At 41.7% G+C, this 13,766-nt stretch overlaps 2 protein-coding genes across 3 annotated transcripts; both read left to right on the top strand.

Moving 5' to 3' along the window:
- Window positions 1–217: 217 nt before the first annotated feature.
- Window positions 218–6,513, top strand: LOC148334553 (troponin I, fast skeletal muscle-like). 2 transcript variants are annotated; one of them, XM_088297798.1, is made up of 7 exons: window positions 218–251; window positions 2,931–2,963; window positions 3,841–3,880; window positions 3,955–4,083; window positions 4,995–5,084; window positions 5,539–5,712; window positions 6,127–6,513. In XM_088297798.1, the coding sequence occupies exons 2-7, from the start codon at window positions 2,956–2,958 to the stop codon at window positions 6,202–6,204; spliced, it is 519 nt and encodes a 172-aa protein (XP_088153924.1). In that variant the 5' UTR covers window positions 218–251; window positions 2,931–2,955; the 3' UTR covers window positions 6,205–6,513. The 2 variants fall into 2 exon arrangements, with proteins under 2 accessions (XP_088153924.1, XP_088153923.1); XM_088297797.1 differs by lacking the exon at window positions 218–251 and adding an exon at window positions 2,075–2,374.
- Window positions 6,514–8,453: 1,940 nt separating this feature from the next.
- Window positions 8,454–10,368, top strand: LOC148334554 (troponin I, fast skeletal muscle-like). Its single transcript, XM_088297799.1, has 5 exons — window positions 8,454–8,486; window positions 9,184–9,312; window positions 9,562–9,651; window positions 9,719–9,892; window positions 10,140–10,368. Exons 1-5 carry the CDS (start codon window positions 8,457–8,459, stop codon window positions 10,215–10,217), a joined length of 501 nt encoding a protein of 166 aa, XP_088153925.1. The 5' UTR covers window positions 8,454–8,456; the 3' UTR covers window positions 10,218–10,368.
- Window positions 10,369–13,766: the final 3,398 nt, after the last annotated feature.

The following is a 13,766-nucleotide window of genomic DNA, read 5'->3' on the forward strand; positions in this document are numbered from 1 at the left end:
TTACCAAGCAAACGTTCTGTTCTTCCGTCCATTAATTAAAGAGGATATTAATGAGTTGCCCATATTTCATGACAATAAAAGTTTAAGAAGATTTCATGAAGACTTGTCAAGGTAAGTCTATTTTCTTCAATTCTAATTTTTTTCAACAGTTCGATTTTTTTTTTCGTCAGTAAATGTCATTGAGTTGAACATAATGTGTTTGTAGTTGCAGTTGCTGCGCAGCAGAGGGAAAACAAGATTCAAGAGAAAAGGTAGGTCATCATTTAGATTCCTCAAACATCAATGAAATATCCAAATATCCCCCCAGGTACACTGAGTTACAAGCACTTTCTTGAATGAGGTTTACTTGTATGTCAGGGTTGTGACAGCAAATGCAAAGCTAAGATGCGATCGAATTCCGATTGTCCCTTTGAAGTCCCATCAACTTGAAATTGGCCCAAAATAACTTTTTGTGTGGTGCATCCCCCCCCCCCATAAAATTGTATTAATTCGGTCACTATTCGGGCAACTGCAATGATCACAATCAACCACCAGATGTCACTGCAGACATGATTTTCCTTGCTCTGCCTCCATCGTAATCAGATTACTTGCTGCCGGCTCCTGTGGACCTTCTACAGATGGTGAGTGACTTTCTTCTGTTCTTCTTTGAACTTGATCACTTCATTCAACGTCTTGAATTACAAAAAACAAAAAAAACAAATCTTATGTGAATTAGAACCAATTTTAGTGCCGATAGTTCATCTGACCTGTTAGCGACATCATCGTAACGTGTCAATGAAAGTGTGGCGACAAAATCGCAGCATGTGTAAAAAACAGCCCAAAAGTGAATGGAGTTTGGTATCATGTTTCACGGTTAGGAAATGTCTTGTTCACAGAAAAAAAAGACCAGAATGCCCCAATTAAAGCAGGTGGTCAAGAAGTGCAGTACAAGCAATCCAATCCAACTTCATTGCGATTTCAGATTTCACAACAGCTGGAGCTGTAACAAATTGCCGTCATAGAAATTTGTGGCAAATGAAAACACATAAACAATCGATAGCAGAAGAACAGCAGAACCATAAAGGCAAAATGGGCTAAAAAAAAAAAAAGTTTCACTTCTTTATAATCAATTTAATTCCGTGCCTGCTGCACGTCATATTCTTTTTCTTTCTTATGCTGACATTTTTTATTTTCCCGTTTGATGTCACCGCATAGGTATCTAAAGATGCGAGTTGGAACTATTTTCATTGAGAATTTTGTGTTACCGTGGCAACACAATTCATCCAAAACTACCAAAAGAAGTTGTATCAACCCACAAAAAGTTTTTCCTTTTGGGTTGAAACGAACTTACTTTAATCACCAGGACGTCGAGCCGTACCCTGGCAAGCGTCAGAAGCCGGCCTCTTTGAAATTTTCAATCCGTCCTCGTTGTGTTGAACTAGCCTCATCCGAGCTAGCGCTAAGCTAGTTGGTCCTTCAGGCCCAGCGTGAGCGGTAAAGAGCGAGGCGTTTATTCGCTGCCTCGATGGGCTTCACCGACTGACTGCTCAGAAGGCGGCCAAACATCTGCGCACACACGCAACTACTTGCGGCCGAGCGCTGCAACGTCAATTGTGGAACGCTTTCAAGCATGCCCGTTGCGCGCGTAGATTTGTCACACGTGCGGAAACGCGAGCGCCATCTCAACATTCCACTCGGACGACAATACGATCCGACCATGTTGGGAATTTTGATTTGGTGTTTGTGTTTTGTTTTGTTTTTTATGGTAAATTTGCACCGATTCGTTGTGCTAAAGTTCAGTATTACAAAGTTGTTTTTATACTCTTAAAAAAAAAAGGAAAAAAAACTCATTAGAAATGAAATTGGTGTTTTTTGGCCGGTGCCTGGAACGAATTAAAGGCCTTTGCGTTCATCTCAAGAGGGAAAGATGATTTGAGTTTCAAGTGTGTCTTAGGAACACGTTCAACTCGTATCTCGAGGCGCCACTGCTGTATCAAAATGCGTGGCTCGCAATTGGACAGGAAGGAATGAAGAATAATTCCAAACGCAGTTCACGCGTTCCCCACTCGCGAGTCGCTAATCGCCCAGAACAGGTTTTTACGCGGACATTTTAGGACGTGTGTCGGTTTGCCAAGGAAAGAGGGAGGAGGGCCAAAGCGAAAGATTCGCAACGCCGCCATGGTGTGCCGCTGGCTCCGCCCACCCAACGGTGGCGCAACCGTTGCTGACTTTGCTCTATAAACGCTTCTTTTTTAATCGCGCTCGCCACCGCCTACTTGGCGTTTCCTCGGCCTCCTCCTCCTCCTCCTCTTCATCGGCCTCCTCATCGTCTTCATCGCCCGCTTCATCGCCTTCAGTCTCCACGCGAGCCAGGAAGCACGTGTCACACTCACAGGTCAGGATTGCGTCTTTTTCGTTGCATTTTCAATTTCAACTTTGCAACTTTTGATTTTTATGATTTGTTCTAAAAAAAAAATGTCAACTTAAAATGAACTGTTTGTCTTTTCAATCAACCGTGCGTGTGCGCGTGCGAGTTTGTGTGTCATGTGTGTTATTGTGTGCGCAAGTACATCTGTGTGTGCATGTAAGAGTTTTTGTTTTTGTCAGAGATAGGTGAGTTTATCAGTGTGTGCGAGGGTGTGTGTGTGTGTGTGTGTGTGTGTGAGAAAGTGACCTTTACCACTCCCCAAGTTTTAAAGTAATGTGTGTGTGTGTGTGTGTGTGCGTGTGTGTATCTTCGTTGGTGTTAACGGCCGAGGCGTGCATGTCCGGCTGTCTCGGTGGCCTTTCACGTCGGGTGGATGGAGAGGGCGAGGGGGGGGGTTTGATCTCACCCCTCAACCGAGCTAGCTGTTTTGAGGTCGCAGGTGCAGGTGGTGCGAAAGTGGGCGGGGCTTCCTTTTCTCTGAGCAGCCAGTTTGACAGCTGACATTTTTTTTTTCCTTCAACAGACGCCGAACAACAAGAGCAGCCAACATGTCCGAGTGAGTGACAATTCGTCGACACTTTACTGTTGAATGTTTTTTTTTTTTTAAAGTAGTCATTTTATAAACGTTTTTATCACTCTACAAATGTTTATGTAACATTAAAATGCGTCATGCATTGTGTTTTGGTTTCAACTTCATTACAAAAATGTTTTTTGGGGGGGAATTTTTTAAAAATAACAACACCATTTTATGAAAGTTGTTGCATCTCTCTTAAAATAATTTCTACATTTAAAGTTTGATTTCAAAACACGTTTTAGATACATTTTTGGATTACATCTGATGACCTTTTGAAATGATGCGGCAACATTTTGCAGAGCTGGGCATTTGACCCTTTTTGCCGGTCGCGATCTGGGTAGCCTTCTGGCCTCGACCCTCCCGCCTTTGTCCTAAAATTGCAAGACGCAGCTGAACGTTCAACGTGGACGGTTTAGAAGATAAAGTTAGCCGCGGCTGCTATGCTGAAAGGTTGCCAGGCATGAAATGTTACCGGTTTGATGTTGGATTTTGTGATTTTCTTTTTTTTTTTTCTGTTTTAAAACGTTTACAAATATTGTTTTTCTAATTAAAATCTATCTATACTACTGTTAATAACAACAATAAATGAAACTTTGTAACTTTTTCTAATGTGTTTTTAAAAATATTTATTATAACTTTTTACAACTACAGCCCATTGTTCCCACTAATCTTTTTATTTTTATTATTTTTTGGGTTGCGCTAAAAGCTAATCTATTTGTTGCATATATCTCCAATTATCTTTAAATCCCCCGAAACTTTGGTTTAAAAAAATAATAAAGTGAAGGAAATACAGTACAGTGATTGTATGCTAACAGTTAGCATTGTGCAAAATTGAGCTCATGACAACATCCTGTCACAGGGCAAAGAAGTTGACGTCCAGTCGCCGACATCATCTGAAGGTGAGACTCCAGTGAGAATGATGCTAACATAGCTAACGGTGCTAACGACAGCAAGGAATTTCCTCGGCCTGCAGAGTTTGATGCTTCAGATCGCTGCCAACTGGATCGAGCAAGAGAAGAAAGACCTGGAGGTGGCCAAGGAGGTCCACATGGTCGAGACCTGCCCTCAACCGGACCTCAGCGGGGACATGGCCAGCCTGGTGGTGAGCTAAGCCCCGCCTCTTTGCTGCTGACCAATCAGATTGCTGTGTAAAAAAAAGGTGGAAAAAAAACCCCAAACATTTTTATGAGGAAAAACTTGCAAACACATGTTAGCATTAGCATTAGCATTAGCCTTAGCTAACGGCTGCAACTAATCATTGTTGAAATAATCGTTTTTTTTTTTTTTGACATGTCAAAATATCAACAAAAATGTTGATCATTGTTTTTCAAAGTAAAAGCAAATCGGATATAATCAGAGGTCATCCGTCTGCTTTCATGAAGGATGACAGAAATTGGAGAAAATTTACTCCTGAGAGGCTGAAATTCAGAACCTTTGGACAATTTACATGAGCCAACATCCCGAAACAAGATGGTCAAAATAGTTGTTGATTAATTTTATAATCGTTTGATTTTCGATTAATCGATACATTTTTCCAACTCCTCCTTCGACAACACGCCAAACAACGGTTAGCGTCATCATTAGCGCTTCGCCTGCTAATTAGTTCTGTTTTCGTCAACAACGACGATGACAAAGATATTTGGTGAACGCAGACGGAGAACCGACAAAATATCCTTTCCATTGTCATAAATGTTAACCTTTCAAGATGCATCGTCATTAGTGCTCGCGTAACAACAGTTCAAAGGCAAATATGTTAGCGTTTTTATTCGCTTTAGCATCCAGGAAGCGTTGAATGCAGTTGCAGAACTTGAGAAACAGTGGTAGCGTTGGCTTGCAAAAATACTGAGGGTTAACGTTGACCATTTAGCCTTACAAATCTAAAAATACTATTTATTTTTACAAATAGAAAAAAAAACCTGCGAAACAATGTTAGCATGTAGCTTGCTGGTGTTAGCAGATTTGAAAGTTCCGTTTGTGCTCATATTTGCCCGCCTTCAAACTGTTTCCAAACAGGAAATCTGCAAGAAACTTCAGTCAACCATCGACAAGATTGATGACGCTCGCTACGACGTCGAAGCCAAAGTGCAAAAGATCGACATTGAGGTGACTGTCGTCGTTTGCGAAGCAACACTGCCGGAGTGTGGCGCTTGTGGGCAGTTTTGAGAAATGTTTGGAAAAATAAATGTGTGTCAAGATGTCTCCATTTAGATCGTATTCAAGAATCCAAGAAAGACATTAGAACCGTCTTTCAATTAAATATACTTCATATTTGGTGATTTTGCATCCATTTCAACATTTATATACATTTTATAAGCTTTGCAAAAAATAGTCGTTGAAAAATGTTGGATTTTTTTGTGATGAATTAGTTTAAAAAAAAAAAAAAAAAAAAGGAATCCCTTGACAGCACTAATTAAAACCCATTCCTGCCAACACGAGCCCCACCCCGGCCAAAAACGACCAGGATGGAAGTTCAGTGCAATGCTGCTTGCAAGTGTTTACATTTTGCCCGGTTGAAGAAATGAACGTTGGTTGGTGCGCTGCGACTCACCTTGCTCAGATCCAGGACTTGAAGCTGAAAGTGGTGGAGCTGGCGGGCGTCAAGAAGCCGGCCCTGAAGAAAGTGCGCATGTCGGCCGACGCCATGTTGCAGGCGCTCCTGGGCGGCAAGCACAAGACCACCATCGACCTCAGGTCCAACCTCAAGCAGGTCAAGAAGGAGATCAAGGAGGAGGTCAGCCAACAACGCAAGCGCAACTCGATCAATGTTCTTGCTCGCGGCCGTCGGCTGGCCTGACTTTGAGCCGTTCCGTTGGGTTCGGATTGACTTCATTTGGTTTAGTTGAGGTCTCTCGGGAGCCAACCGTTCAATTCGATGCTCAAATGTGTTCAACTCGATTCACAAGAGTGTACTGAAAACTTGGAATGTGCATCGGTGCAGTTTGAGTCGATCCAAATCGAGCGATTTTTCACTTCAGCTCAGAATCGACGCTGGTGAGCCGTACCTGGAGCATGTCATGTGACGTGCGATTGACAAATAAGAGGGTGGCGCTGCTCCCTCCTAGCTCGGATTTTCTCATCAGCGAATGTTAGCCTGCTGCCGCTAATGCTAATGCTAACAGGTGCCTTGTGCTGTGATCCGCTTCAGCCCACAGAGGCGGTCGGCGATTGGCGCAAGAACATCGAGGACAAGGCCGACAGAAAGAAGATGTTTGAGACCTCCTAAACGTCAAAACAAGAAATATTTACCACATTTATTAGCATGCTGCCGCCAAAACACTTTTCGTATTGAGCACAACGGAAAACAAAAACTTTTCATGTGGCCGTTTGATAGTTTTTTTTTTTTTTTAATTTATTTTATTTTATGTACGGAAAAATACAACTCCAATTACACCGGCAGTGTGAAATTAAAGATTCAAAATAACACTTTGGTATCAAACTCAATTTAAATATATTTGGCCCGCCAAATGACAACTATACCATTTTACATTCTATTTGATAATCGTCATTTTAAAAACGAATCATTGTATTGCATTTATAAAACCACTTAGAATAAAACATTTCAGTGCAAAAATCAGCATTTATATTGTTTTGAAAAAATTAAATGCTTTCTTTTCGGCCCACCGTGTATTTGAGTTTGACACTCCTATAATAACGTGGACAATATTTTTTTAATGAGTGCAATAATTAATAATTAGTTATTATTAATTATTATTATTAATAATGAATTAAAAATATACAATAATAAAAAAAAGATTCTTAATAGTAACGATTGAAATTTACTTTAAAAAATCAAATGTACTTCATTCAATTTCAAGAAACCTTCAAATTTAGAAAAGCAATTACAGTTCAGACGTAAATCGGCGTAATTTACTCTTTAAAATGTTGTGGGGTTTTTTTCTGAAAACCGATGAGATAGAGCAAAAACTACACTCTAAATTTAAATGTGACCAAAGATAATTATTTGTCAAATGAACGAAATAAAACGTATGCATTAAGCTGAAAACAAAGTCCAATCGACGGAGTTGGAAAACTTTAACAACCATTAAAAAGAAAATGTTCTAAAAAAATTCAAGAGACATTGAAAAAAGCTGGAAGCAAAAATAAAACAACGCTGCCATTTTGTATTTTTGTTGACATTAAAATTGACAACTCGTTTGAATAATCATTCAACTTAAAAGAACAAATTGAACATGGAAAAAAAACCAAAACCTGTTGAGACGTCAGCTGAGCTGCTCAGGAGGGGAAGGGCCACGGTTCGGTTTTGGGTGTCGGAGCCCGGAGTATTTCAGGAGCCGGCGGGCCCATTGGCCTTCCCGGGAATGCGCTTCCATAACGAGGACGACGGCGCCGCGTTGCGTATAAATACCGAAGGCGTCGGCGGACTTGGCAGCGGCTCCGCTTCCTCCTTCTTCCGGTCACTCAGGTGAGTTGCAAGCCGCCGTTCTTCCAAATCCTCTCAATGTCGATGTTGGAATTATTTTTGCGCTCCTACTGATTGTGTTTTTTTCCTTTTTTTTTCGAAACCTTAAATAAAATGATCGAGGCCAAGAGGTCATCGTTTATTTTGACAGACTGTCATGGAAACAAACGATGACAACAAACGATCCCGTCTCCCGCTCGACACGACTTGCAAACGTGCGCCATCTTGTTTTCACTTCTTGATGCGTTTGTCTTCCGTGCTCAACGTGTCTCATTTGCGGAAATGAGGCCGCTTTTCTCGGACGAAACCGAACCCCAAGGAGGACGACTCTAATTTTTGGGCGTTACTGGCTCGTCGGCATGTTTGAAGAAGCTTTTTCATGAATCAATCATCCCATTTTGCGAGTTGGCTTCTTTTCCTCGCGTATCACGTGACTGAGATCCACGTTCACGACGACGCCGCAAGCACACGTGCGCATGCTATCCAAAATGAAACGTCTTTCAATCCCAAAGGATTCACACGCTTTTGCTCCGCCACAAAAATGATTTGGAATCTCCGGTTAAGGACTGCCAGCGATACGTCCATTCGTTAATTGCCTCCAATTTGATGGATGAAAACGTCGCCGGGAGGCGGACATCAACATGTTTGGTGGCGCCAATGAGCAAAAGTGAGCAAAGGAATTCAAGCAAGTGCAATGAAATGTTTGCAATATTTTTGGAGGGACGAGTGTCGAGATGCGTCACCTGATTCCAAGCAATGCCAGTTTAGTGCGCTGGCTCGCGTTACGTCCCCAAAACGTCCGTCAATCGGCGCAACACGCTGATGTCAGCGTTCACGATGATGTGCGTCGTGTTTCATGCCTCTTCCTTTCCTTTTTTTTTTTTTTGTTTTTGGGGAATTTTTTTTTGTGCAGCTGCTGAGACGCACCACACAGCAACATGTCGGAGTGAGTCACGTCGTCATGGCGACCGCTGTCACTTGAATTCTAAAGTGTGGACAGTGCATATAAATACGCCGCATTGATTCTTGAATATTTTTCTTTTGGCAGTAAAAAAATGACGTCGAGCCGCAGGCATCACCTTAAGGTAACGCCATTTTTTCAATTTAAATGTTTTTTTATTATTAATTTTTTTCCCATGATTTAATTGAGCTGGTCTAAAGCAGAGGTTTTATCTTTAAATGTTTTGGGTCACAACACAACATTCAAATATTTTTTCATAGGTTGTGATATATATATAATATTTTTTCTTAATGTTTTTTGAAAGTAAGTATTTTTTTCAACTTTATTTTGTATTAATTAATTTCAAGAAAGTTCTAGCAATCTATGATCCCACCGTAACAATTCTTTTGACTTCAAGGCATCACCTGAAGGTGAATATGTTTTCATACGAATTGCCATCTAGTATAATGTGTGCAATAATATCAATAATTTCTCGTCCTATAAAATACATTTTTTTGTTTCATAAACCAAAATCACTCCCATGAGAACATTAATTCCATACAAATACTTGTGCTCGTTTCATTTCACATTTGCTGTTTTGATTGTAAAGCTTTGTCAGAGCAGACGAGGCAATCTTTTTATGAAGAATAATAATAGTGGCAAACTTATTGACAATTTTTTTTTTTAAACGGAAGATAAAAACAGATATTGAGGCTGTTTGTCAGCAAAATATAATAAATCATCAATGATGTGAACTACAGAAAAGAAAATTTTCATTTTCATGTCAACTCAATGCGTGTGCGGGTGTGTGTGTTGTTGTTGCGACAACGGCGGCGCTGCAGAGTCTGATCCTGCAGATCGCTTTCAGCTGGCTGGAAGATGAGAAGAAAGTCTTGGCGGAGCAGAAGGAAGCTCACATGGTGGAACATTGCCCCGCCCCCAACTTGGGCGGCGACCAGGCCACGCTCATGGTGAGGAATCGCCGTGAAGCCAAATCGATCGCGTCCGCTAGATCCCGAGAAGCCGAGTCAAAAGGAAGTTTCATGTTTCCCCTCCTGCATCTGATGAACGTCACATGATCATGTGATTGTCCGTCGTCGCCAGTAGGGGGCTGGGCGTGGTCTCCGCCACCACCGCCGACGCTCTCCTTGACACAGAAGCGCAACTTTTAGCCTGGAAGCGAAACAAAGCAAAGTGAACTTGCTGTCTGTCGCGTTCAGGAGATGTGCCGGAAGCTCCACGCCGCCATCGACAAGATCGATGAAGAACGCTATGACGCCCAGGCCAAAGTGACCAAGACCAACAAGGAGGTAAGACGACGCTCCTGCAGGAAGCCAAGAAGGAGGAACGTGACGTCACGGCTTGTGCGTTGGCTAGATTGAGGATCTGAACATGAAAGTGGTGGAGCTGCGAGGCGTCAAGAAGCCGGCCCTGAAGAAGGTGCGCATGTCAGCTGACTCCATGTTGCAAGCTCTGCTGGGCTCCAGACACAAGGTCACCATGGACCTCAGGTCCAACCTCAAGCAGGTCAAGAAGGAAGTCAAGGAGGAGGTCAGAAATACACGCCGGACACTCGCATTTGCTTGCTTCAAATTCTCAAAAACAAAGAACCTTTCACACTCGTTCTCAATCGTGCAATATCACAAGTATAAAATCGTTTTGGGGGGCAAGTCAAATTTCTGTGTCTATATATATATATATATATATATATGCTTTAGAAACAGACTTGTTTTATATTTTATGACATGTATAACAAACAGTTGGGTGTGTCTAAATGTGTGTGTGTGTGTGTGTTCAGCCGACAGAGGCGGTGGGCGACTGGCGTAAGAACATTGAAGACAAAGCGGACAGGAAGAAAATGTTCGAGACTTCCTAAGCGGATTCGTCACTTTCTTGGCGTTTTTATGGACTTCTCGCATGTCGTTGTGGCACATGATGAGAGCTCCTCTCTTATTTTTTCTTTCTTTCCACATAAAAAAAAGTCTTTACGTTCTCATACAAAGTGATCAATAAAGTTTTCAATGCTGGGTTCATTTTTATCTATTTTTTATCTATTTTCTTCACACATTTGTGTATATATATATATATATATATATATATGTGTGTATGTATAGGGCTGTCAAAATGAAAGCATTCACTCGGGTGTTTAATCCCAAAAAATTTAACTCAGTTAAATATTTTTACTCAGTTTGATTGACTTCAAAAATAATTTGCACACTTTGCCAATATTGTGCCATATTATCTGTCCATCTTTAGCACGTCTCAGAACAAAACAGTGTTGAAGTTACCACGGGGCCTTGCAAACCAACGCTGCTGGAGTGTGGCGCTTGTGGCAAGTTTTGAGAAAGGTTTCAAAATGTAGATCCTATTCAAGAATCCAAGAAAGCCATTAGAACAGTCTTTCAATTAAAAATACTTCATATTTGGTGATTTTGCATCAATTCCAAGATATTATTCAAGTAAATATTTGTTATAAGCTTTGCAAAAAATTATCATTGAAAAATGTGATTAATCATGGAATTTTTTGTGATTTATTAGTCAAAAACAGTCATCACTTGACAGCACAAATATATATATATATATATATATATATATATATATATATATATATATATATATAAAAACAAGTCCAATTCAATCAGATGATTTAGAACACGCATGCGCACACAAAAAAAAAGTTCAATTCAAACTGCAGTGAAGTTTAATTTAATATTCCTCGGGTTACATTTTATGGTTGCATTTGCCATCAAAATTCATCCCATGTTGCCATATCATTTTAAATTTTTTTTCATACAGTCACAGTCAAAATTCGTTCTCCATCTGCTCTAGGAATCATTTTTATTCGTGTCATGTGTTGCCTGAAAATGCAAAATGGCCGACTTCCTGCTCAATTTGGGGCATCCTTGAGACTTTTTGGTGCGTCGTGTCGTTGTCGATCTGTTTCCCAAATCTCGTGTGAATTGTCGCAGGCAATTTTGTTTATTTTATTCAAACTTTTGAGCGGCGCTGCTGGGCGAGTGTGCCTTCAACGGATGACTTCCAGCTCAATTTTTGGCAAAGGATCCTGAGACTTTACCCAGTTTATCGTTGGATGGTGACACTGGAACATGTCCAATCGATTTCCTGTTCAGGGTCAGCTTTAACTTATTTGAGTTGTTGTCAAAGAGCGCAATTGAGCAAGTCTTTGGGGGTCGCTTGTTTGGCACTGCTTCAAGATCGATTTACCGTCGCGACATTAATCCGTCATTGAGCTCAGATGTCACGTTAAAAATAGCCAAAGCGACCCACTGCTGCCCCTGGAGGCAGCAGTGTGAAGTGCGGCCTCTGAAACAACAACAAGGACCTGAGCAAGAAAAAAGGGAAAAACACTCGCATGGCGTTGAGACAAGACATTTTTGCATTGACTACTTTGTGTAATTGGTCACTTTTTCTTTTTTTTTTCAAAATTAGTTTGATTGTTTTTTTTCTTCTCTTGCTGACCAATAATGGTTGCGATTCAGTATTTTGTATGACGTGCTGTATGAATAAAATGTACTTGGGTTGTCACGCCTTACATGGTGGTGGTCTTCCAGGGGTCCAAGGTTCTAAGGTTTCCTCCGCAATCTAACTTTAACCTTCTCGTCGGCCTTCTGGAGGAGGCGGAAATGGCCCTCGGAGGGTGTGAGGAGACACCTCCAGGTTATATTTGGACCTTTTGCCTCCATCAGCATTTTTTAGGCTGCGCAAAGAACTTTTACACCCAGGAGAATCACTGCAGACCCAGACTTGGTGCTCCAGTGGGCCAATCATGTTGAAGTGGAACTCCAAGCTGCCAATGGAACATTCCGGACCTTCCCAATCAAGGAATTTCTTGACACGAGAACTGTTCTTTGATGGGTTGTTGTTTTATTTTTGAGGAATCTTGGCCAGGTTGCGCACAAAATCTCCAAATTGCAGATTTTGTCAGGTGTGGCTTGAGAAGATATTTTGTGGGTCGACTTGCATCAGAAAGGACTAAAAATGAAACTGACTTGGGTGGTGAGATTAACATCATCTATAAGATGACTTATGATGACTTGCAAGTGTACTTTGGCTTCTGTAATTTCCTCCAAATGTTTTTTTCAACCGTTCAAGAACGACTTCTTGAGACTTGTGGGTGTCCTCGTGATAGACATGGCCACCAAATTTCACGCTTCTCAGTCAAACCGTCACGAGCCACCTCAAAACAAATCCTTTTCACGTTTGGAGCGCCCCCTGTAGGAGGACCTTGAACCTCATTTGTAGTGTGGCGTCCCATTTTTAGCCAGTAGAGGGCGTTAATGCCCTGCAGACGACTAAAGTTTGACAAATGTGATTTGTTGTCCTCCAGCTCCGAGAGAAAGTCCTTCAACTCATCACGTCTGCAGTTGTGATCTTTTGGAGTCCACAGGAACCTTCGCAGAACTTGGCCTTCCCTCTCAATCCTGTCAGTGGATTTGCTGCTTTCTCACGTTGGATGCTCACGAAGGGTTCTGAACGCGCCTTTCACGCCTCCTCAGGTGTCACTCGGACCTTCGGAAGGAGGCCGCACTTCACAAGCGTCGTGTGACTTGCCCGGCCGCAGAAGCGAAGACGTCACCGACTGTGGAGGAACGTGGCCGGGTGTGTGCGTGCGTGTTGGAGTGAGTGTGTGCACGGTCAATGTTTTGAGTTTGGACCTCTGATGCTAAGCCGCCATTCCACGCTGATGCCTTTCTCACGGTGGAAACTTCCCAAAAAGAATCTGAATGTTAGTGGTGGCAAACGTTCCGAAAGCGTCGTTGACGTCGGCTGACGGCGTCGCGCGTCCACCGTGCAGTTGCGAGGTCGCGTGCACCACAAGCTCGGCGATGTGACGACGACGCTTCTTCACGGCGAGTGCGAGGAGAACTTTTTCTTTTTGGGTCGAGGGAAATTTTACTTCTCACACACACACACACACACACACCGCCTTTAAAAAAAAATAAAAAATTTCCACCAATTTTTTTTTGAAATGTCACATTTTAACAAGCAAAATGCAGCTTCCCTTTGCCTAAAAATGGTTGGTTCCACCCTGTGTGGTTCTGCCAGGCGTTACAAATCCACGATTCCTCATCTCATTTCTTGTTGCATATCCTTGTAATTTATGCGACAATTCCGTTTGAGCGTTCCGTTTGGCTTGGTTTGCACCGCGGAGGTGTTCACAAGGCGGGGGAGGGACTTTGTGACAAAGACATTTATTGTCAATTATAAAAACATTTGATTTGTTTCATTCATGTCGATGTCCGCCCCGCCCCCCCAAAAAAATATGGTTAAAATGAATCAATTCATTCATTCATTTAATTTTGTTTTCATTCATCTCAGTGACTAATTAGTCAACTGAGTTCTTACAAATAATGTGAATAAAAAAAAGAAATGATGTCAACGTTTTGCACACGCTTTTATTCAT

This window comes from Idiotropiscis lumnitzeri, chromosome 6 (assembly GCF_059441095.1).
Source record: "Idiotropiscis lumnitzeri isolate Australia: NSW breed Sydney's pygmy pipehorse chromosome 6, RoL_Ilum_1.0, whole genome shotgun sequence".
In the NCBI taxonomy this organism is placed as follows: domain Eukaryota; kingdom Metazoa; phylum Chordata; class Actinopteri; order Syngnathiformes; family Syngnathidae; genus Idiotropiscis; species Idiotropiscis lumnitzeri.